A 24,356-nucleotide genomic window follows, 5' to 3' on the forward strand; every position below is an offset into this window, starting at 1 on the left:
TGACAAACTGTTTTGTTTTTTTTAATCTTTGTGTATTATGATGGAGCAAAGCATTACAGGGACGTGTGGGGACGTCGTTTCAAGGAGCTTTTGCAGCAGGCGCCCTTTGGGGACTGTGCGTAACGATGCGTCAGTGTTCTGGAGTTGCGCCCGGGCAACACTCTCCGCCCCCTTACTATAGACGCACGCACCACTTGGAGTCACCGATCCGCTCCTCCTGGCCTCAGTGCACGGCCACTTTAGTTTGTGTGCTAACTGCGAGCTTACGTTACCACACCGAAAACCGGCGACGTGGGAAACGCCACTGCAGCCGCTCTTTCCCCTTTTCTTCAGGACCTTTGCAGAATGGCATCTCTAAGCAGCGTCTGTTTCTTCTTGCCTGTTGCTTTCCATCTACGTAAGTTAAATTAATGACATTTGCGCGTATGCCATTTTAAGTACATTCGGTGTTAAATTATGAGTAGTATATTTCTCTTGCACGTACACACGTGTGTCGATTGAACTAGTTCTCGTGTCAACACTTCGTTCAGGTCGGTGATAAATGATTTTGACAGCGATTTTACGGTACCGTGATTCAGCAGTGCAGTGACCTGACGACGTTATTTAAAAGTTGTTCTGTCCGACTGTTCGAAACATTTGAATCCTTCGGACAGGATCTGTTGAGCATCATTTCACCTTTTATCTCGGTTGATGGCCAAAAGCTGAAGAATGAGAAGTTCTGAAAAATGATCTTTAAAAACCAATTTAGGTTCGGGTACTGTGTGTTAAATTAGCACAAAAAGTGACATCCGTCGTAACTAAACTACCGCGGAGTTTTATATGCCTTGCTTGTATTGCAATCCGCTCACGTGCGCTGCAGAAGTTGCAAAAAGCAGCGAACACCGTTCAGCGTTGCTTCGTCCCTAAGGCGATGTAACACTCTTCCTTGGAGGATGTGGAAAGGGAAAACGTGCCGATAGAAATAAATCATGAACGAAGGGCATCTGTTCTATTCTCCCTCTCTCTTAAGGAATATTTTCTTTTGAGAGTTACCTGCGCATCCCGAGGCTCAAGACGTCACTAGGCTACAATTGTATCTACCGATGAAGAATAGCTTGCAAAATAATTCCACGAGTATTTGCATTTTAGAATGTATATCTTTGCAAAGAAATATAAATGAATTAAGCAGAAAATTACTTAGAACGTCGTGTCTAGTTACCGGCAGATAAGGACCTGCTATAAAGTGATGATATAATAATGATTTTGACATTTTGTGTAGTGACAACCTACTCAAGGTACACGTGATCTCACTTTTTAAAATCCAAACACTTTCTATATTTTCTATAATACCACAGTTTTCAGGCAGTGTCATGGCTATTTAAAATATGGGACTTTTTTCTAGGCCACAACTAACCACTACAGAATTCCTGCAAACTTGAAAATTAAAAGATACTATGGGAATCTGTAGGGACTTAACCCAGTTAGCATACGAAATAGCATATTGACTCATGACCAAAATGTTCATTAAGGTTGAAAAGTGCTTTAAGCAATTTGAGCTGAGTAATTTTAAAAAGAGTAGATTAATGAATTCATCATATACTATGGCTGTATTAGTATTATATTTACAGTTATAGCACTGTTTTGTCTCCAACTAAAAAAATACTAATACAGATATTATAATGGAATCACCTGACATGAACAGATAGTAATGACTATTCAACATTGCTTTCGTACATTTGGTTCATTTCTAGTGGGAAGCTGAACTATTCTTCAAGAAAAAAAATGTGTTCATTAACATGTAACATACCATTCAGATGTAGAACAACTGAATTAAAGGTAATGCCTTTGATGGTAATTTCTTCCACTTGTGCATGGGCTTTAATAAAAAGTCATTTCCAAATATCATGCCAACATATTAGCTATATTTTGCTTGAGGGAGGTGTAACAAAGACTTGGTGTTATTTTAGCAATCTGTTTATCCCTGCCAGTGTATTCTGAAGTACAATCACTGTTCCTATTTTGTTTGTTTATTTATTTGAAAAATGCTTTGATTTTTTAAACTTTCTTCCCATACACAAACAAAAATATAGCCCTTTCAGCAAATGGCCATTTAGGCACCATCTGTCCAGCAATTTTCCTGGTCTGTTAGTTGTCTAATCTTGTTTTGGAAACACAAATGACTGAAATTAAAGTTTTTATTTCAAAAATGTGTTTCTTAACAGAAGGAACTATTAATACTTAGTGTGTGTGAGTGAAGGACCTCTATGTGACATGTCCTGTTTCTTTTAAACCTTGCAATTTTTCTCTCTTTCTCTCTACACACACACACACACACACACACACACACACACACATATATATATATATATATATATATATATATATATATATATATATATATATATATATATATATATATATAGCTTCCAATCTCCTGGGAAGGCTTTCCACAAAATGTGGAGTGTAACTGTAGTGATCTGGGCCCATTCATAGCATTTGTGAGGACAGGCACTCATGTTTAACGAGAATGTCTAGCTCGGAAATGACATTCCAGTTTCTCCTAAAGATGTTCAGTTGGTTTGAGATCAGGGCTCTGTGCAAGCCACTGGAGTTCCTCCACACCCAACCTGTCCTCACCATGTCTTGCTGCAGAGGGGCACAGTCATGCTGGAACTGGGACTGTCGCCACAAAGTTGGAATTACATAATAGTCTAAATGTCATTGTATGTTGTAGCATTAACATTACTCTTCACAGGGACTAAGGGGCCTTGCCCCAAACCCTAAAAAGAGCCACAGTCCATTATCCCTCCTCCACCAAACTTTAATGTTGGTACTACACTTTTCGATAGCTAGCATTCCCCCAGCATCTGCCAAACACAGATTCATCTTTTAGACTGCTAGATAAGTGGAATTTTTTGGGTGTGCTTTACACCATTCAAGCCAAAACGTAGCATTGTTCATAGTGAACTTTAGCTTGTGTGAAGTTGCTCATCCATGGAGACCCATTTTATGAAGCTCCTGATGCACAGTTCTTGTGCTGATGTTGTTTTCAGAGGCTGTTTGAAATTGTGTAGTGAGTGATGCAACAGAGGACATGCGGGTTTTAAGCACTCTTTGCTTCAGGACTTGGTGTGTAGGTTTGCTTTGTCTGCTGTTCCATGGTTGAGCTGTTGCTGGTCCTAGACGCTTCCATTTGTAGCATCTTATTACACTGCCATGTTATACACCAGTTGAGTTAGCAAAGCGTGTTTTAGGAGAGGTGGTGGCCATATATATAAGATTGCAGGATTGGAGGATTAGAAACATTTGCTCTTCAGTAAATGATTAGACCTTCAGACATTCAATCAATCCTAGCCCTTTAATCCAAACCCAGTCTGGGGTTTTGTAATCACTAAGCAATTAATTGGACTGATTGGCCACTGCACCAGATAAAGGCCGGGGGTGGGGGGGTGGGGGGTGGGACAGGTGCAATCTGCAGAAGCTGGTCCCTGAGGAACAAGTGTTGAGGATCTGGGGGCCAGGCTGGAATCAACAGCCGGTGACACAGAAAGCACCTGTAAGTTTGGACAGTCCCTCCTATTTTTTCTTGCAATGCCTTAAGGTTGTTTGTGGCAACAGATGCAAGTGTTATTCTGCAGAATTAGTGGTAGTACATTTATATATTTGATGTTTTTGCTCCAGCTCTTGCTATAGGCAGGCAACTCCCACACAACTCTCAGCCTCAGCCCACCTTGACCATATCAAAACACCCTGCAAACATAAGCTTTGTTGACCTTTGTCTTTTAAAGTGTGGCTAATAAAATGAATAAAAAGCTGTATGTGCCCACATTTCAATGTTGCATCATTGAGTCTTGAAGTATTGCAGTGAAGAGTATTAAAGCATCCATGAATGATTGTATGTGATTTACTTTAAATATAAATGCACTGCAGTGCCAGTTAATTATTTTGTAACCTTTGTGAGTATTCTTTGCTATTTTATGGAATCGGAGGCAGTGCACCATTATTGAAAAGCACATGCGGTGATCTGTGGGGTCAGTGATCTGTCCATGCGACATCCATCTCTACTTCGCTTGTGGCTCTCCTGTGTAATTGATAGCTGGAGTGAGCTGTTCACTTTCACTATACATTTTCATTGGCAGAATTGACAGTTCACCTGGTCCTTGTGGTAGTCCTAAGTTTGAATTATTTGTTTTTAGATGTAGTTTACCCCTATAGTTCAGTAGGCTTTTTCATTCTTGGGATCATTGTCTCCTTCACATTTGTGTTTTCTGTGTTTGTATATTCAGCCGACAGCTTGGTACAGTACATTACATTACATTTACAGCATTTGGCAGATGGTCTTAACCGGTGCAATATACATGTTTTATTTATTTATTTATTTATTTTGTTTGACAGTATGTGAGCTCCCTGGAAATCAAACCCATGATTTTATTGTTACTAGCACCATTCTATACCTGCTCTACCAGGTAGTAGCAGAGAAGTAACCCTCCTGCCAATTAGAACACTAATTGAAGTTCTATCATATTGTACATAAAAATCAAATCACAACTGAGGTAGCTCATTTTGGACTAACAAGCTCATTAATTAATCAGGGACATTAATTCAAAACCCAAACTGTGTAGTTCTGTGGGCCTCCAGGAGAGGAGTTTAATTGCACTAATTAAGATACACTATCATCAGTTCATTTGTTGTAGCATCATGACCAAAATAGATCAGTGTGACTCTGTCACGTCCTACCATAATTTCCAAGCCACTCATGAAGACATTCATTCTATAAGCAGAGTGCATGCAGACAGAAGGACAAACTTGGCGTGTTTGTCTGAATCATCAGGAATCTCCTTCACAAGTTCACTCCCCAAAACTCCATTCGCTGCAGTCATTTCCCCATAGCTCCTCTCAGTGGGAGCTTGGTGTATGGCAAGATCCTTAAACTAACACAGTGAAATGAGAATGCGGCGGCAGCGTCTTCGCTTCCCGACCTCGGCGCTCATGCTGGGGATGAATATTCATGGCCAGTGTGACTTGCTTTTTGTGAGGAGTCACAGGAACTTGTGTCCTCTGAGCACTAATGAATCCTGGGGTGATTCAGTGACTCTAAGTGTGTGAGTAAGAGAGAGAGAGAGAGAGGGAGGGAGAGAGCGAGAGAGAGAAACGAATGTTAGTTTGCGAGATAATTAAAGAAAGCTGAATAGCACACGCACGTCCCAGGGTGTAGAGAACATTGGTGTTTTCTAACTGGATGTCCAAGGTCACTGCAGCATTTCCCCGGCAGGCAAAGCTGTGTGGGCTGCAGATTTGGACCAATAGTAAGACCTCTAGTATCCCACAGTGCTTGCAGAGGGTAAATGTACACTTAAACATGGTCACCATAATCTGCTCACACAAAGGCCAAAGCAAAATCTTTTAGTAGGAGAGATATAATCTGATGGTATGCAGTGTTTGAGCTTACTTGTATATCCAATACCAATGGAATCTTTTTCTTTAGAACCCATTGAAGGAAACTGTACATTTTTGCAAAGTTATTGTAACATGACAACCAAAATGTATTGGTCTCAGTAGTAATCTAGGGTGAGATCATGCACTATTGACAGTGCTTTAAGGAGAATGCTCTATTGAGAATGAATAACTTAAATATATCTAAAATATAACAATACAAAAAGCTATACTATAACTGCTATGTTTTTATTTAAGTCTTATTAGTTGATTATTACATATTACCTATTGTAAATATGTATTGTGCTGTAATGGTGTGCTGTTTATGTATGTGGGGGAGTTACAAAAGATTGAGTAGAACAAATCTTCGATGTAATTTCTGATTGGGTGTGTATTGGAAGAGGACATAAGAGATTAATATGGCTGTCACTTCCTGTTGACCACACTTGACTGACTGCTCACTCAACTGTTTATATTTTCAGACAGCTGAGGAAAGAGGGCTCCAGTCTGTGTGTCTGTGTGTAATGTGAGCAGGAATTGTTTGTCGAAGATATTCAGTAGAGGGGAAGTGGGTAAAGTGGAGGGAGGTCAGTAGAGAGATCAACAAATGTTTTCTCTTTTTTTTTTACCTTCTTACTCAAAGTTTTTCCATGAGAGAATCAACATGGCAATTTACTCAACTCATAATACAAGAGAATTGTACTAGGATTTAGGCTACATTTTGGCATAGTTCACATTCATTGTTTGAACACTTTCGAAGTCAGCACACATCCCCATGAATATACCAACACCGACTCGAGAAATCTCAGTGAAAGCAGATTTTGGCAAACCTTCCATAGAGACTCATAGAAGACAGAAGGAAAGACAAAGAATAAAAGCATATAAAGTAGCACCCAATACAACGGAGTACAGTTTCACATGGTACAGAAATTGATGGCAGTGCAGTAGCTCAGAGATGAGTCGTGCAGTAGACTAGAAAGAAGCATTGCAGAATTGCAGTAGAGCACAGAGAAGAAGGGAGCAGAGTGGAAGAGAATGAAGCAGCTATCTGTTGAGGGAAAGAGGCTGACAGAGAGGAGACACAACGATAGAGACAGAGAGAGGGAGGGGAAGACAAGCGGTTTAAAGCAGATCAGTCCGTACACCTGGAAGCGTGTGCTAATCCTGATAAGTTACAACTGGGCACTTTAGTGCTGCAGTCAATAAAACCTCATTAGAGTAGGAGCCGGCTCTGCAGCGAGTGTCCGGTCCAATGAGCTTCGCATTTATTCTCCATCTCAGGCCTGGAGATAGAGCCCCATTGATCCCTGCCCGAAGCTCATTTATTTGGCAGACGGGGAATCGCCTTAATGTGGATCTAACTAGCACCTTTGTTGGGAGGACATTTTTGCTTTAAGCCTGTGTCGTGTATGTTTCTGGGGCAGAGAAAGATGAGGAATGTGTGGAAGAGGAAGAGAAAAGGGTTGGAGAGTTTAAAGTTCGGATAAGGAGCACCCAATGCTTGGGGCTGTGCGTGGTTTCATAGTGGGAGCTTTCTGAGTAACATGCTCTGCAATGTGAAATTTCTCCTGCTGTGTGATTTTCTTACTCCTTCCGCAGAGGCCAGTGATAGAGAACATTGCACTACTCTGACAGTGTGTAAGAATGCTGTTTGCCACTGCCATGTCCTTCTCTGGTTCTCTGACACCACATCTTAGCAGCCTTGTAGTATCTGCCCAAAATAGCAGCATGACAAGTTTCAATTCAAAAATCCACCAGTCCATCTTTCAAGTGCCCATATAAATAGCAGGTCAGGCCTGTTTATGGGGCACTGGAACTGGTGCCCTCACAGAACCACCCCACTTCATTAGCTGCACTCAAACCTGGAACAGATGATGCTGAAACCTGGCATGGGATATACCTGCAGTGAAGTGTAGGTACTCTCAGCCAACCATCCACCAATTATCCAGGCTACTGCCATGTCTGTGTGTTCAGGTGGTCCATGGCGAGTTGGCTAATGGATGCCCCAGCTGACTGTACACCCCAGAACTAGAACATGCAAAAGGTCATAGCCAATGTTCCTTAGATCGGGAATTTCTCTTGTTTACTTGACCATTTTTTTGCATAAGAACTTCCTGGATAAACTTCCTGAGGCCATGAATCTTTCACGGTGAATTCCTCCCATTAAATAATGCACAGTGGCTGTGCCAGATGCTGCCCTGCCATGATTCGGCTTCTTCTCGGAGTCTCCTCAGAGTCTATGTACTCCGACTCTTCTGTTAGACCTTTTGGCCAACACTATACAGCAGGTTCCAACGTGTTCTACTGGTAAATATTTGCTTTATGCAATCGATTCATAGAGCAGCCAGAAAAATCTGTGGAATAGAATACTCAGGTCCCGGTAAGGCTCATGGAGGTCTTGTCACTATCACGACTGATCAAAAAAAGGAAGGAAAAGTGTCTGCAATTCTAGCTCTTTCAGCCCCTCATCATTCCCTTCTGTCTTTTCATCAGCTTTTATTCTTCAGGCACATGTCACTGTGCTTCAGAAAGAAAAACTTCATATGAGTTTCATCATTGGATAGTTCGTTATGATGGTTTCAACTGCACTTTGGGGGGCCAAGCCTGCTTGTGATCATGCCAAATAGTTCTTTTTAGTAAGTTGCATAACCAGCTGGCTTCCATGAGAAAGAAACTGCAAACTTTATAATAATTTCAACACTGTGTGCTAGACTGCATACCGCATGGTTTACAAACCTTAACTAGATGGCGGACCTACTTGTGATTGTAATTGTTTCATATAAACAGCTTGCATTCCTCCCAAAAGCAGCCTTTTGTAAGAGACTCCAGAGAAAAGAAGCAGTGTGACAACAGTCAAAAAACAAATTCTTCTATTTCTTAGTAGACGCCAAATACATGAGCACGTACCTGCATCTGGGATCCTGCCTGGTGTGGTAGATCCCAGCCTCTATTGATCTTCTATTGAGAGCTTATTCCTGTGTTTCCATGATTAGTACCTCTGTGTTCTCTTTCATTCTAGCCTTTTCCAGGTTTTTTTTCCATGCAGGGGTTTATCCTCCCATGATGGTTCCTGCTCACCCTCATTCCCAACCTCCTCAGGTTTCTGTTGAGGACGAGCTCACTACGCACTTCATCACTTTCTAGTGTACTCCTGGATCTTAGTCGTTTCATCCAGGATAGTGGCTCTGATGCTCACTAGTCTTTGGTCCCCCTCCTTCCACTTAGTGCACAGTCTGAGAGTGCTGGATTTGGGATGAAACCCTCCGTGTATTGTGAGGAGTTTCCTTGTCTTGATGTCAGTGGCTTCTGTCTCCTCTTTTGGCCATCTTATTATCTGATGACTGGTAGAGCACAGGTGTTGTTAACCCAGATCTTGTTCTTCCTATTCAGCTGTCTTCTCAGATCTCACTCTTTGTAGGTATTTGGCTGTAGCTGCTTTCCTTGTGGCCTCTTCATGATTCCCCTTTGCCTATGGAATTCCAAGGTACTTGTATGTGGTCCTCTCAATATCTGTTGTTACCTTCTGGTAGTACAATCCCTTCAGTTCTAGCTACCTTCCCTCTCCTTGTGACCATCCAACCACACTTATCCGTCCAGAATGACATTGCAATGACATTGCTCTATATCCTGGTGAGATCGATGCGTGACTCAGTGTGTTGTTCACTTCTGGCACACAGTTTGGTGTCATCCATGTAGAGGAGGTGGCTGGTGGCTGGTATCCATAGCCACTCTTGGTGATGATTTCACTGAGGTGGTTCAGGCCTACGCAGAACAGGAACAGGGGCAAGGCATCTCCTTGGTAAATCCTGCACTTAATGGTGACTTTTGCTATTGGCTTTGCTATTGGCCTGTTGTCCACAGCCGCACTGAGCTCCTGATGAAGGCTTTTAGAGTCCTGTTAATGTTATTCAGCCTCAAACATTCCAGGATCTATATGTGGGGCGTTGAATCACAGGCTTTCTTGTAGTCAATCCAGGCAATGCACACGTTGGTCTGTCTGGCCTTACAGTCCTGACTGACTGTTTCATCCACCTGTAGCTGGTGATTGGCAGAGACAGGTTATCGGCTGGTGGTTGGACGGAACTACCCCTTTCTGCGGGTCCTTCAGATTCAGGACTCTCAGGCACTCAGTTTCTTGGATGTCTGCCAGCATGATGGTTACTGGTTACTGGAAATTGCTGAGGTTTATCTTGGAGATTGTTCTGCTCCGAGTTTCAATAACCGCTGGGCATTGTTGTTATGTGTTGCCTCCTTCTCCCATATGCTTTTCCCATATTGTTCAGTCACCAGCTTTGGTGTGTCTATTTTCACGCTGCTACCATGCCACTGAAAGAACACTTTCTCAGAGGAGAATTTCTGGCTCCTGGCTTCTATAATTAAGGTTAAGGGAGTTGCTAAGAGCTTGAACTGGCAACCTTCTGATTACTAGTCAAGTAACTTAATGTGTATGTGTGTGTGTGTCATGCACGTACACATATGTATGTGTGTGTGTGTGTGTGTGTGTGTGTGTGTGTGTGTGTGTGTATATATATATATATGTCGTTCCTGGGATTTGCTGGCGCCATTTTTCCAGTTTCGGAGTCACAGTCACAGATTAACATGGACCACTGTTGCCTTCACCTTCCACATCTTTCTACCTCTTCTTTTAGCCCTTGGTATTTCTCGAGCTTTTTGTCTTCTTTGTTCCTGAAATTGCTATCACTTGGTTAGCCATTACCCTCTTGTCTGTCTGTATCTGGAAGTCTCACAAGATCTTAGCATGGTCATTTTCCACCACCTTTGTGGGTGTATCTCACTTTGACCTTGGAACTTCCAGCCTGTAATCATCATAGATCTTTATGTATACTATGCCTTTCCTTTGGTTATGGTGTTCCATATATGCTCTGCTTGCTAGCATTTTGCATGCTGCTGTTATGTGTGTTGCATTGTTTCAGGGGCATCTTTGCACAGCCTCCATCTGGGATCCTGCCTGGTGTGGTGGGGTGTGTGTGTGTGTGTGTGTATACATATATATATATATATACACACTGCATTGGTGTCATGATTAGTGCAGACAGACATGATTAGTGCAGACATATGTTTTATTTTGAGTTTTGAATTTTGTTGATCTGGATATTGGTCTTTTCTACTGTCCCCACACTATTGCAGCCTGCTCATCATGAAAGGCCTTGCGGTGCCCTTTCGTGATGTGCTTTTGCACAATAATTGGTTTTCTGCCATTGTACTACAATCATGCCAATGCCAAGTGGTTGCAAAAAAAAATAAAAAATATCAGAGAAAAATAAAGAGATTCTGTTATTCCATGTGCCGTACCCTACTTCAGCAGCAGTGCTGTGGTCCTCACATGGAGAACCGCAGTCAGGAATGCAGTCGTTCTGTGAAAGCTTTTTGTGACGGGGTGGGGTTCTGTTGACATGAAGGTTGTGGTGTTTTGGAGTGGTGTATCGAATCCTACTGCTGCTGTGCCTGAAAAGGTCCTTAAAATGCTGCATTGTGTCTCTGACTATTTTTACACTCTCTGTCTGAATAGTAGCAGAGCTGCAGTCTCTGTGCCACAGATACAATGTGACTGAGCTCCTATTTTTCGCCACACTGACTTAATTGTGGTGCTTCGTCAAAGTCGGGCCTGGGACACTGACCTGGGCCTGTTTTGTCTGACCCTTGTGAGTAAACACACGAGGGATAATTTTTATGGATCAAGAGACATTTAAGTGCAGAAGACTTCATTGTGTGATCATTATATGCGTGCTGTTCTGTTTAGGATTTATGAAACAGAGCTGTGGTGTATTGGTGTATAACTTATCTATGCTGGAGTCTAGTTCCCTTTCACAGTTAGTTATTATGTCACATTTTCCACTGTGTACAGTCATTGAACATTACTGCGTAAACTTTATGATCACTATGTAATAATTGAATAGAAATGATTAGAATGATGTTAATTTTAAGTTCTCATTTTTTCTTGCAAGGTTTCAGGGAAAGAACATTGCATCTGTGCATACTCTAAATAAAAGTGACTTGCTAAAACTGAAAAATTACATTTTTAAGGAGATTTTTCAAAATACTCTTCTGTCTTCTGCCTCATTAGTATGACACAAGCATGACATCATCTAAACTCTGTTAGCACGATGTGACTTCTTAACCTTCTGTCCAGTTATATGTACATAACAGGGCGTTTTTGTTATATAGATATCTAACAGTAAAACAAATGAAATAGTAAATGTATGAAACAAGAAATAAATTACATGAAGGATTTTGAGAGTATAATTATAATTAAGTATAATTGCCTCAAAAGCCGCAGTGTTATCAAAATTAATTCAGAATGTTTTTTATCTGCTTGTTTTTTTGACATGAGTGCAGGGCAAGAACTTAATTCTGTGTCATATAAGGCTTTCAACAGTGAGTCATTTATTCATCGTCTCTCTCTCTCTCTCTCTCTCTCTCTCTCTCTCTCTGTCTCTCTGTCTCCACCTCTCCACCATAAGTCACTCTTGTTGCAGTAAATGTAATCTTAGCAATTAGCCTATGGACTTTTGTTTAAAACATATTTATTATTTCAACATTATATTTATGGGTTGTATCCATTAAGATTAACCATGTGCAATAAATCTTGCGAATATTTATACGAAGGACAAGCCATATATTGTCTCAGATATTTTGCATGTCCCCCCACTCTAATTTGTACCTTATTTTGTTAGGTACAAGTTGAAGTTTGGTGAAAAAAGATTCAAACCACTATGCTGTGGTGTATCATGTAACAGGGAAAACCAATAATGCATTTGATCTGTAAGTTGTCTAAATTGCCTCCCAGTCTTTTCCAGCAGTACTTAAGCAGAATGCAATCCTGCCAGCAGTTTTAGAGCGAGAGCAAATGCTGCAGCTCCATCATCTGTTCGGGTTATCAGCACATGTCTTTGCTGAGGGCACACGGGTGTCGTCAGCCTGGTGCTCACATTAGGGTGACACCCTGTTCCAGACCAGGGTGTGAGCATCTCAGTGGTGGTGTTCTGTTAGATGAAATTTTAGAGCATGTGTTTCACCATCTTGCGTGAGAGCTAATGAATGGACCCAATCAAAATAATCTTGATTCCATCTCTCTCTCGCTTGTTCCCTCTCTCCCTCTCTCTTTCTTCCCCCCTGTCTTGTTCCTTCACCTTTTTGTAGCAGAACATTGATGCATGCATATAGGTGTGTGTGTGTGTGTGTGTGTGTGTGTGTGTGTGTGTGTGTGTGTGTGTGTGTGCATTGGACAAGATACGTCTCATCTCCCTTTGATCAAAGGTAATGCTGGAACGTCAGTGATGGGAAGGATACTGTCTGCCAGCTCCTCCCCTGCCTGCTCAGTTTCCACAGGAAAACTGCAGTCTCTCTGGGATTTAAGCATTTCAGAGGTAGTGGGAAATGTCGGTGTTTCTTTATACTGTGTTTTGATTTACTCTTGGGGACCAAATGTCCTTGCGATGAGAAGAAAGCAACAGTTCACTTGAGGAACCACATAAAGGCAATTATTATAATATGAGTGTGCGCGCCTGTGATGGTATGCAACCATAAAATCATGTGTGTCCTTCTGCATGGGTAATGTGCACTAGATCACACAGGATCAAAAGCAGTCCAACTTAAACATCTTTGCTCCCAGTCAGTGCCCTTAAAATGCACATCTCAATTCTGACAGTAAGCCTGGGGCAGATAACCAACTGCTAGAGCATAGTTTCCAGAGCAGGACAGGATGTAACCATACACTGAAACTACCTCCTAAAACCCTCAGGTGTGTCTGAGCTAATAGGCAGCATTTTAACACTAGCTCTGCTTGTACTCCACTATGTTCCAATTACCCATCCTCACCTTGAGGACAACCTGGGCAACAGAAGGCAACTCCTAATGACAGTGATGGCGCTTGCCTGAACACACGTTACCCTCGTTTTCCAGCATCAGTAGTGAGGGCTAACGTTGTGCCGTGTTTCTACTATGTCTTGTCTGGTGATTACACCCGATGACGTGAGAACCAGAACGTTCTAGTCAGAGTGTCCCCCTGCACCTCTCCCTCCTCCAACCCACCATCCTCCCATGTCTCTCCAATGCTTTTGCTCGGTCCTTTTATGTGGAAATTAAGAGTGGCTGAATGCACTTCTCCCCAGTCTCCCCATTCAGTGAAGGTGTGAATGGAAAACGCAGTGAGGTTAGCCGGTCGTTTGGAAAGGGGAGTTCGCTGGCAGAGCTAATTATCAGGTGTTGTTTGCACGATGCTGTCCTGCTTGGCTAAGCCGTGGGAGGTCCCATTTCAGAGGCTGGCTCAGGGGAGCTAGGCCCTCTCAGCCTCTCGCACGCCATGACTCCACAGCATCGCCCTTAACGATGCTGTGCAAGCGAGTGCCATAGTTACCACGGTAAAAGTTACCATAGCGCTCTGGGAGAGCTGCACAGCAATGCCAATGCCAAGCAGCAGAAGTCTGTTCAGAGAGTGCCAGACTCTCTCTCCTCAGCAGAGCTTTGTCTGCTACAAGTGCCCTCCGAATGCAACTCGACTGCAGAAAGGCTCTGGTTTAAACTTTAATTTATGGAGTGAATATCAACTGTGTGGGCTAGACTAAAACAAGCCTAGTTAGAGACTACAATGAATTTTCAGTGGAGAAATGGTATATTTCATTGCTAACTACGCTTACTCTGGCTCCGGAAAACTACCCTTGTGATTTTTTAACTTTGAAAGATCCCACTGAAACTATGTGTTTTGAAGTGGAAGTTTCAAAGCAGAGTCAGAACCACTTGTACCTCAGAGAGGCTTTCGAGATGGCATAATGCCTGTCGCAGTACACCTAAGACCAACTCACATTCTTATGAGCTCAGAAGATTTCTTCTTCTTCTTTTTCCATATAAATGCCCAACACCCTGTCCCAGCCACTTATACCCTAAGTCTCTCTTAAGATGAGAAAACATTTAAAATACCTCGCCGCCCACAGAGAACCTCAGAGTGCCTTCATTGTGTTCCAGCAGCGCACTGTTAAATATAACTCGGTGATAAGTTGACTAATGAAGCTTCTCTCCGGAGCCCTATCCTGTGGTTTTGATGAAGCGCTCATCCCTGTGGGTAATGGGCTAGTGTCTTAATGAGTTCAGCCCTCCTGCATTATCTCACTTTGTGTAGGGTATTAACAATATTAGTCTTCTGATGTTTGCTGCTAAATCCGTTTCCCCCTTCGACCAAGCCCCCTGTGTTCAGAGACACAAAGCCTACAATCCTTTTTGTTAGAGAAGTTAAGTCAGATCTGTATATGACATCACACTGCTGATCTTAGATTTTCATTAGTTAATATGGGGAGGCGGGGGGGGGGGGGGTGCCAATTAATACTAATATTTTATGAGTTTGATTAGCACATTGTTCAGTCACTGAAGCTATTCAAGCTTCACTGTTTAATTAACAGCCTCCTGATGAAAGCATAAAATAGCATAAAGCAGATCTTGCTCTTTTATACTACATCATGTTGTGTATCACCATAATTAATTTAAGGGAAGCTCTCTCTTCCATGAAAATTTCAGGTGTTCCATATGTTTGCCGTTTCCAAGGGCTCCTTACTCTTTCTGCATGGAGGGCTTTAAAAGATGCAGTATGCATGGCTCCAAAAGGGCCACTCGAGACTGAAGCGCTTCCATCGGCTTAGAAGGCTTGGCGACGGCTGGGTCTGGGTGAGCCGTGTGCAGCAGACTTTCCTGCCAGCTCGGCGGTGCCCCGGACCGGCTGCGCACGCGTGCGGGTGGAGAGCCTGGCTCCACCTCTGTCATCTCGCTGCCCCAGAGGCCGGCACGGGCGCGGCAGATAGAAAATGGAGAGTGTGGGGTGAGAAGGTTAGTATTCTAAATGGCGGAGGGTGTGGCGAATGGGACCGTCTCCACGCACTGGTAATCGTGTGGAAATGAAGAGGCCTTTATCCACGATTGTCGAGAGCTTTCGTGGGTATTTTGTGAGAAGTGATGACGGACGCAGCAGAGTATGCAATAAATCCAGATTCGGGAACGATAGTCTGTTTTAGGCTGTGTGAAATAGTCTAAACAAAGCCTGGATGCCCTACAGTTGTATTGTGCTAAATGATGACTAAATTGTGGGTACGCTTGTGGGGTCTTTCTCTGAGCCGTTTCCATTAGGGGGGGTCCGCGGTGTCATGGTACAATAGAAGTTGTGACACAAACAAAAAATAACATTAGGGGAACCTACAAATACGTAAACATGACCAGGAATGAAATGCTGAAAAAAATGCTCCTTTTGGAAAGAAAAGCCACCATAAAGAAGAAAAACCAAACCTCACACACAACAGATGGCCTCCAGGCCACTAAGCACAGACCTGGTCATTTGTTTTGAACTAGTGACAATAGTATACATGCAGTCAGTCAGTATTCTCTAAGAACTACAGAAACTCATAATATTCTCAGAAAAGAATCTTATGATTTATCAGTGTAGCCCACTACTGCACAGTTGTCATCAAGGGCAGATGTTGTTTATCATGAAGAGTCACGGTTAAGGAAACATTTAGAAACCCTAGCAATTTCCATGATGACAAATTGTAAAAAACACTTAGCTTTTATAGCAGTATTATTCTGGCTCTAGCTAGGTATCATTAGTTATTGTAGTTATTGTTTATTGTGTGAGTGTTGTAAAATGCAGTGTTTACGGATATGTTTTGTGTGGTGGCTTATGTGTTGCTGTATTTTAAGTCTTTTATGTTTCCACAAATGCAGCTTTTTTCAGTGTTTCGTTTCTGCTAATGCTGTTATGCTGTCAGATAATGTATTTGTGTTGCCCTGTATTGTTATAATGTTTTCATCTTTTTCTTAGCTTACAATTGCTATTGTGTCTCTGTGGGCTACAGTAGAAACATTAGCAGCTCTTACGAAACATCCTCTCGCAATCCATCAAATCAAGATGACATATTATGGACTTAGTGGATCTAATTGCCTTTGCGATATTATGGAACTGAAGTTTCCGTGATTTGTATTCCTAGGGTGCACCAGGCATCGTTCGCTTTGCCTGAAACGCTGTGCTTTTCACTGTGCATGCATGTAGGGAGTCAAACAATGTATGGTTATTGCTTATGAATTAAATACATTAATTGCTAACCAGTGCAGACTGGAGGAACATGACTGCAGGGATAGAGAGACTTCTCCCGCCTGGACCAGTGGTTTGCAGCTCATCACCCTGGACTGATGCACAGTTCATTACTAAGGAATGGAGCAGTCAATACAGGACGTTTCCAGCCAGCCTGTTCTGATGCAGCACTTTTATACAAACTTTGCAGACAAGCAACAGGGACTACATATTTTACAACACTCTTGGCTCTAAGTTCTTTGCGGTCTGTGTTCTGAGAGTTCTGAAAACTGTAGGATATAACAATTTAGATATTTTTGTTGTACTGGGATTTTGGAGTACGTTGACAAAATATGCCTACACATGTTACTGTGTCCCAAAATTACTTTAAGCTGTGATGTACTACTGTGTATGCTATCATATGGCAATCACCCTGTTCCCACTGGTAGATGCTGTTGTGATGAATATATTATTATAGTGCCTAGCACTGTGAAAAGGCTATTACTGACACGGGTATGATCTAACCCCAGGAGTATTTATTTAAGGTCAACATTAGACCTTTTGTCTGTCTGTCTGTCTCTTTCTGTCTCTGTTAAGGGTTTTTTTTTTGTGTGTGTGTGTGTGTTTTTTTAGAAACACTCCCTGTGGACACTACCATGAAATCACAGATGAAATATTAATGTCCAGTCTCGAACGAGTCCTGTGTCACATCTACTGCCTGGGTCTCTGGGCTGGCTGGCCTTGTTCCTATGGAAATACAGCACTGAGAGTTATCAGAAGGGCAGGATTACACAATGTCGATACCAGCATAGGCTTGACCAGTGCTGAAGAATGGGGAGTAGGGTACAGGAAGCTCCCTGGATAATCTGTTCGTACAGCTCCGGACCATTAATTGGGTGCAGGCAAGCTGTAGCAAGACTGTTAATGGAATACATTTTAATTGGTTGGAACTCTGTGGAGAGTACATTACTTTCCTCTAGGGTCACTCTCGTTTTGATTCATTTGTTTGCTTGCTCGTGGCCTGTTGCTTTGGAAATTTTCATATAGCCCTGTCTGGAGATATGCTTTCTCATTCATTAAAGAAGGAAAACAGTGCATGTCTGTGTGAAGTTTGGTGTGAGGATAAGAGCCCTGCATTGCTCCCGAGCGGCTTCCATCTGCTTTGCTTACATTGTTGTGCTGTTGGGTCTGACTAATTCAGAAGTGATTTCTTTCGCTCCTCCACGTGTCCTGTGTAGCCTGCTCATCGGTTTCCTGCTCCCGCTCTCTGGGTCGTCATTAAATGTTGATGGGGATGAGTGAAACCAATAATCCTCAGACCTCACTGCAAAAACATTGTGAGAAATCAATAGGTTTGCAGCAATAGGGAGACGACGCCTTGTAGAGAAAGACAGAGTTAAAAAGCTTTGACGATCAAATATTAATCAAGCATTCCCACGAGGGAAGGAAGGAGGATGCTGGGGATTCGCTGTCCGACCCAATTAAGCTCCTCCCGTGTTCCTCACTTAGGCCTGCCGTTACTTACTTCTGCGGTCTGCCCGTCAGTGGCTGCGTCTGATGAAGAGAGATGAGCTCAGAGAAGACGAACTGGAACAAAGCAGGACAGAAGAGGAAAGGGAAATCTCTTTGGGAGAAGGAGTGCGCTGCCATTCCCCCCCCGCCATCACTTTAACCTATATGCACATGAATAGCTGTAGGAGCAGGCAGCTAATGGCGAGGCTTTAAAGACCCCGGGCACTGGGACTGCGTCCCAGCGCTTGGAGGAAAAGGAAAAGAAAGGAAAAAATCCGCCTTGTATTCCGTAGCTGCCTCAGCTCAAGCTCCTCACACATAAAAGCAACCATGAGAAATCCTGCAACACTTCTGAATTTTTAGAATGCTTGTCCCCACTTTTCCCATTTTCCCAAGGCCAGCCCTGTCCTTTGGTGTGCCTTTGCACAGCTGTGCCTGGCTTTATTTTGATTAATAGCTGATGTTTCTACATGTTGGCATATCAAATTGCTGCAGTTTCTTTCGCTGTAATGTATAGTTGGCTGTCAGAGACCATGTGACAACGACCTTCCCCGAAAGTGGGAGAGAAGGGTTTCGTTTTGTTGTTTTTGACGTAATACGAAACATGCTGCATGCCTGCTCTTCCAAAACGTCCTCTCAAATGTGGAGGCAAAAAAAAAATGGGGAGGCAACATTTTCACAAAAAATGCCTGATGCACTGTTCCATTCCATGGAATGTAGGGGGTGTGGAATAAATTGAGAATGTGAGTAAAACAAAAGAGGAAATTTAAAAGTGGCCGTCATCATTCATGTGGAGATGCCTTGGTGAGAAAACTTCAGGTGCTCATATCTTCATCTTTTTTTAGCTAAACACAACATGAGACACACTTTTGATTTTGTTTTGTTTCAGCACCACCTGTTATGATGCCAAGCCAGCAGGGCCAATAAACACAAACAAACAAATAAATAAATGAAATGCCTCTTTCTCTCTCTCTCTCTCTCTCTCTCTCTCTCTCTCTCTCTCTCTCTGTGTGTGTGTGCACATGCGCATGTATTTTTATAGTACTGGTGACCAGCCCTGGTTCCACTGCTGCTGCTAGGAGGTGCGGCTCCATCTACAAGGGCTTTGCCCACTGTCTGCTGGCCCTGGGAGACAGCCTATCTGTCAGTAACCAGAAAGAAGAAGAAGACATGCAAGAAATCGACTCTATCTGCAGGTCTGTACTCTCATCTCTAGTGATGCACTAATACTCACACACTCACACACACACACACACACACACACACACACACACACACACACACACACACACTAAATAGGTATTCTCCCAAGCACAAATGAAAGGATATGAGGGGTATATATCAACCAGATGGGTTCCTTGGGAAGATATACATAAACCTGTATATACATCAGCCTCCAGGTTCTACCCCCCCATATATATCCAGAGTAATTCACTCATACCTTTGGAATTTTTGTGATACTCATGTGTTGTCACAGACAGAATAGATGATACAGAATACTATGTATGACTAACTTGACAGCTCATTCTTTCTTCTGTTGTTTCTCTCTCACAGTCTGTGCAAACTCATTAGTTCAGGTGTCTCTAATCTATATCTATATTAGCTCACACCCATGTCAGCTGCATATGCTCGTATTCATGCTGTAGCAGCCAGAGAGTCTTTGAAAGAATCTTGCTGTCACACTTAGAGTGTTCCACATTGCTGCTCTGGCAAGCTGAATAGTGATCCTGACAGCCATGTTATTAGTGCTAGTGTGCCATAGTCAGAGCACATTCCAGCAACCTGGAGGGACATATGTGTGCTTCTGTGTTTGTTTTATGCTTAAGGTTTCAGTTATTATATTAATCTCCCTTCTGAGCTGGGACAGAATATTTGACATCTTATTCTGGGTATAATTACAATTACTGTTACTCTTTGTGTTCTGACAGGTAGCACTTTAGAAACTGCAATGTTTTCCCACCAGAATAAAGTTTCTGATTTACATCTAAACCAAAGCTGCCCTGTTCATCCCTCTCAGGAGGACAAGGGAGAATTATGAGCAGAGAATGACAAGTGTTGGGTTGTTTTTTTCTAAACATGAGTTTTATAACTATGGCAGCTTTGTGTTGAGGTTGGAACTGCAAATATGGTCATATTTAATATCTACAAAACTAGGAATTATGTTCCATTATTTACATATTTAGTTTACTTATACTATGACTATTATTTAAATTAACATACACATTAACACTCAGAGTTACGAGACACTTTATGTCTCTACGCATACCCATAGCCCAACCTAGAATCTGAGTCATTATTTCTATTTCCAAATAACACCAATGTTGCTTATTATTGAAGGAGTCTACATGTACCTCTTCCTGTTAATGTGTGGACTTTACCTGTTGCAGGTCCTGGGATGATTTTCACGACTGTGCAAATGTAGCCATGGCTGGTTGCCCTGAAGAGGCAGCTGCTGTGTGGGAGTCCTTGAGAAAAGAGTCCAAAAAGATGCAGTTTTCCGGTAACTTGTATGATATGTGCTCTAACCGCGTCCAATCAGTAACCACCACTGGGGCCCGGAACCCAGACAAAACCAATCAGGAGTCTTTGAAAGGTCACGTCAGTCATATAAGCCCAGCCCACAGCATCCTTCTTGCCTCTTGTTTGTGTTTACTTTTCATGTATCGATGGATATAAGACATGTCTTTCGGTTTAAAGAGACTTGCAGTATGAATGTCAAGGACATACTGACATGCTGACACCAACATTTCTGTAAAAATCACACATTGTAGATATTATGAAGCTTTGTTTTTCCATCCTCCAGTCCAGCCTTTACCTAGCATGAAACATGTAGGCAGACACAGATACAAACACAAGCGTGATTTCAGAAGAGCAAGTGTTCCTTTGTCAGCGTGTTGAGAATGCCCCTAAGAGAAGCAGGACGCAAGGAATCGCGGTCGGAGTGGCCCATTTCCCTGGACCCACTGTCCTGTGACCCAGCACCTGAGCTCATAGACCAGACACCTGCAGCCCTCTCAACGCCACACTGCATTGCCAACACTATGGAATGTTGTGTGGAGAAGTCAGAGCCCTCTGAAGATGAAGTTAGGTAACCGCACAGCTTGAGGTGTGCGCCTGCGGGAGGACGGGAAGTGTAAACAAGGCTGTCTTTGTTATCTTCAGTTTCATTTTACTTTCTCTGAGAGGATTAATAGTGCGCAGCACGCATAATTCAAGTAACCCAAAGCCATAGAATGCACCTGCTAATAAGGCTACTGAGAATGAGTGAGGGGTTTTGACTTAGTTTTGCAAATTGGTTTTACTAGAGAGCATATAATTATGCCAATATGGTTATAAACGATTCTTTATCAATACACTTTGACATGGAAGTGCCATTTATTTCATGTGTATCTATATAATGTGTTTACAAAAGTATACTTGATATTATTTTTTTTCATATCCATTATTTCCACAAATATACATATTTGTACAGAAATGTTTCAAAGAAGTGACAAATAGGCAAATAAAAAAAATATATGACAAAGATATATCTTAAATAAGAAAATATATCTTAAATAAGAACAGAAAGGGGTTTGTAGCTGAGTGAAATATAGTTTAACATTCTATGATTTGTGCTATTAGGAGGTACATTTCCTGCAAGCGATGTGTAATGTTGGTGAGTAGCCATGTAAAGCTTCTGGCTGTTGTGTGAGCTATTGTCAGCTCACACTCCCTTGTCCTCTACACTCGTTTTCTACACGCTCTCATCTTCTACACTCTGTTGTATCTTACACTGAGTTTTGTTTTACCTCTTCTTTCTGTTAGATATAACCTTGCTTTTCAGTTTGCGCTTACTTTTCTGGACTAATTGCTAATTAATCATGTTTACTAATGCTGAGCCATATTATGGATAGCAAAAGCAATTTTGTCTGTAACGCTGGTTTTGGAATGAGTTCTTGGGTGCAACTCAGAATATGTTTTTGTGCTGTATAAATGTACAGTTGCTTTTATTGAGTTTTGTAGACATTTGAGATATTTATGAAAGCTCAACATTATACAATAACCAACCTGTTAAAGGGAAATTCCACAAAATCATGAAAAGTGTATTTTTATGTCCCCTAACGAATTCTTGGCCTGTATAAACAATGTTCCTGGCATGCTTAATGTTGTCAGTAATGCTGTCACTACATTAACTGCTGAACCCCAATGTTGTTGCATTGCACAGAAACATTCTCCAGCTATTGTTAATGGTGAATGAACAGCAGTTGGATTTCCTCGGGTTTAATCAACTGTCCTTGTCACCAAGTATGTCTGCAGATGTCGCTGTCATAGATGAACCACATACGTTGGCCATCTCAGAAGGCCACAAACTCATTATGCATTTTGGATTTGTGTTTACAATCAGCCAATGTCAGAAAGAGGAATCTACCAGGAAAATGTGAAAAGGTTTTGTACTAGTTCGCAGTGGTCAATTCTGTTATAATGGAAAACACTTTTGTATTATTTTTTCTGATAAACATATAAAACATGTAGAATCTCAGTGGACTTCACCTTTAACATGTCTGTGGATGAGCTTCTATAAATCTTTCATGCTGTAATCAGGCTCTTCATATCCAGTGAATTTTAAAAAGGCACGTGTGACTGTAAGGGCTAACTCAACAATGTATACAGCTCAGAGCGAATTCAAATGGGATTTCAACTGCACTTAAATGAACATCTTTATGATCCTTAATGAATAATATAACTACTGTGCAGATATATAATGTACATAATGTAATATTCATGTTTGCATGAAAAGTCTGTTTTCTACCTTAAGTTCCCAATCTTACATTGTTATTTCCTTTTGAAGTTAAATGGAGATGCCTCAAAGTACAAGAGTCCATTAAATGTCTGTTATCTTTTCTCTCAAGCCTGAGCTACTTACCACATCACTGTCCATCAAGTCGGGTGTTCATTTAGAAGCCTTGGGAAGAAAGGAGCTTCCCACATTGAATTTCCATTGGGTTTTATACTGGACAGTTAAGGCAGGCAGTGCAGGCTTCAGAGATTCCACCCACTAGAAGCCCTGGTATTTGTTATCCAGTACTTTCCAGTTGAAGATGGAGGTTTCAGAAAGGGTAAAAACCCAAGGCACAACATTCACTCAGTCATAAGGCTATTTAATATGGCAAGTTGTGTTGCCACTTCCGTGTGTTTGTGCTTAAGCTTGCCACGCTGCAACATACAAAGATAATGAATAAAAGGTGCTGAATGTGACACTTCGGCCTGAGGTTTGGCCTGCTTGGGGCGTGTGTGCTGTAGCTTTGATGACAGTACCACTCGCTCCACTCTCAGTCTTAGTTTGACTGCGTACTTAGTGAGATCAGTGCTATTTGAATGGATGCATCACATTATAATTAGCTGATCGCTGGGTTCATGCTAATTCTGTAAGATATGTTTCCTCTTTCCTATGATGCTTTGAAAGTGCCCCCCCACACACACACACACACTTCATCTCTCATAGATATTAATATTTCATGCATCCAGCTGCTTTCGTAAACCAGTTAGCAGGATGGAGATCACCATCCCCTGCTTCACCTCCAGTGCTGCTGGCTCCAGCCTGGAAAACCAATACAAATGCACAAGAGCTTTTTCAATGGCAATTACGTACATACTAGCTCCAAATCATGCCTGAGTTTTCAGCTTTCAAAGGCTATACGGCGTATAGACACTTTAAAATAAATGTCTGAAACCTTAACTGCAAAATGTTTGATTTTTGTAGAAAAATGATGATTTAGAAAAATGATTTAAAATAAACATATAAAACATATAAAAGAAATGCTTTACAAGACCACAGGATTCACATAATTTAGAATCATTACTTGAGATTTTCTTTAGTTTTTTGAAGCGGCTCTTCAAAGTTCATCTCTTGGTACAATTTGTATGTTCGTAATAATCATTTGTATAAATGAAGTTTTCCTTTAGAAGTCATTTTAAAGCTTCTTAATTAATATTGAGCGATTTAGGGACTTCACAGTGGCTTGAATTAGCTGTAAAATGCACATGGCCACTTAAAACTCAGAAAATTGAGCATGAGAAGGCTCCTGCTGGTCTCCACTGTGCCCTCTTCCCTATTATTCAAACTGTGTTGCTGCAGCAGACAGATTGAAGCTGATTTAGATGAGGTGAGAACTCTGTTGGACCACCGGTGCAGATGCTGTATACACACAAACACACATACACACCTCAGTCCCAAAGTATAAACAGAGTTTGCATTAATTCTAACACTGCCTAATTGAACTGGGGAGGCTGGGTAGTTTGATTACTCCTGCTTTGCTGCCCTGCTCCTCTCTTCCTCCTGTTTCATCCCCCTGTAGCTCCTGGCAGCTGGCCTTATCTGGGAGAT

The 24,356-nt window shown here is 41.9% G+C and overlaps 1 protein-coding gene across 1 annotated transcript; it reads left to right on the forward strand.

Moving 5' to 3' along the window:
* Positions 1 to 199: 199 nt before the first annotated feature.
* nrn1la (neuritin 1-like a) lies at positions 200 to 23,229 on the forward strand. Its single transcript, XM_027003931.3, has 3 exons — positions 200 to 397; positions 19,035 to 19,188; positions 20,380 to 23,229. The coding sequence occupies exons 1-3, from the start codon at positions 346 to 348 to the stop codon at positions 20,666 to 20,668; spliced, it is 495 nt and encodes a 164-aa protein (XP_026859732.1). The 5' UTR covers positions 200 to 345; the 3' UTR covers positions 20,669 to 23,229.
* The last annotated feature ends 1,127 nt before the right edge of the window (positions 23,230 to 24,356 follow it).

Source organism: Electrophorus electricus, chromosome 6 (genome assembly GCF_041902795.1).
Source record: "Electrophorus electricus isolate QZ-2024a chromosome 6, ASM4190279v1, whole genome shotgun sequence".
NCBI lineage: Eukaryota > Metazoa > Chordata > Actinopteri > Gymnotiformes > Gymnotidae > Electrophorus > Electrophorus electricus.

Bases quoted from the DNA above. Each gene is read 5' to 3' on its own strand.
- nrn1la (XM_027003931.3), top strand. From the start codon at position 346: ATGGCATCTCTAAGCAGCGTCTGTTTCTTCTTGCCTGTTGCTTTCCAT. The intron at 398-19,034 runs GTAAGTTAAATT...GTATTTTTATAG, and splicing joins GCCTGTTGCTTTCCATCTAC to TACTGGTGACCAGCCCTGGT. The intron at 19,189-20,379 runs GTCTGTACTCTC...TACCTGTTGCAG, and splicing joins GAAATCGACTCTATCTGCAG to GTCCTGGGATGATTTTCACG.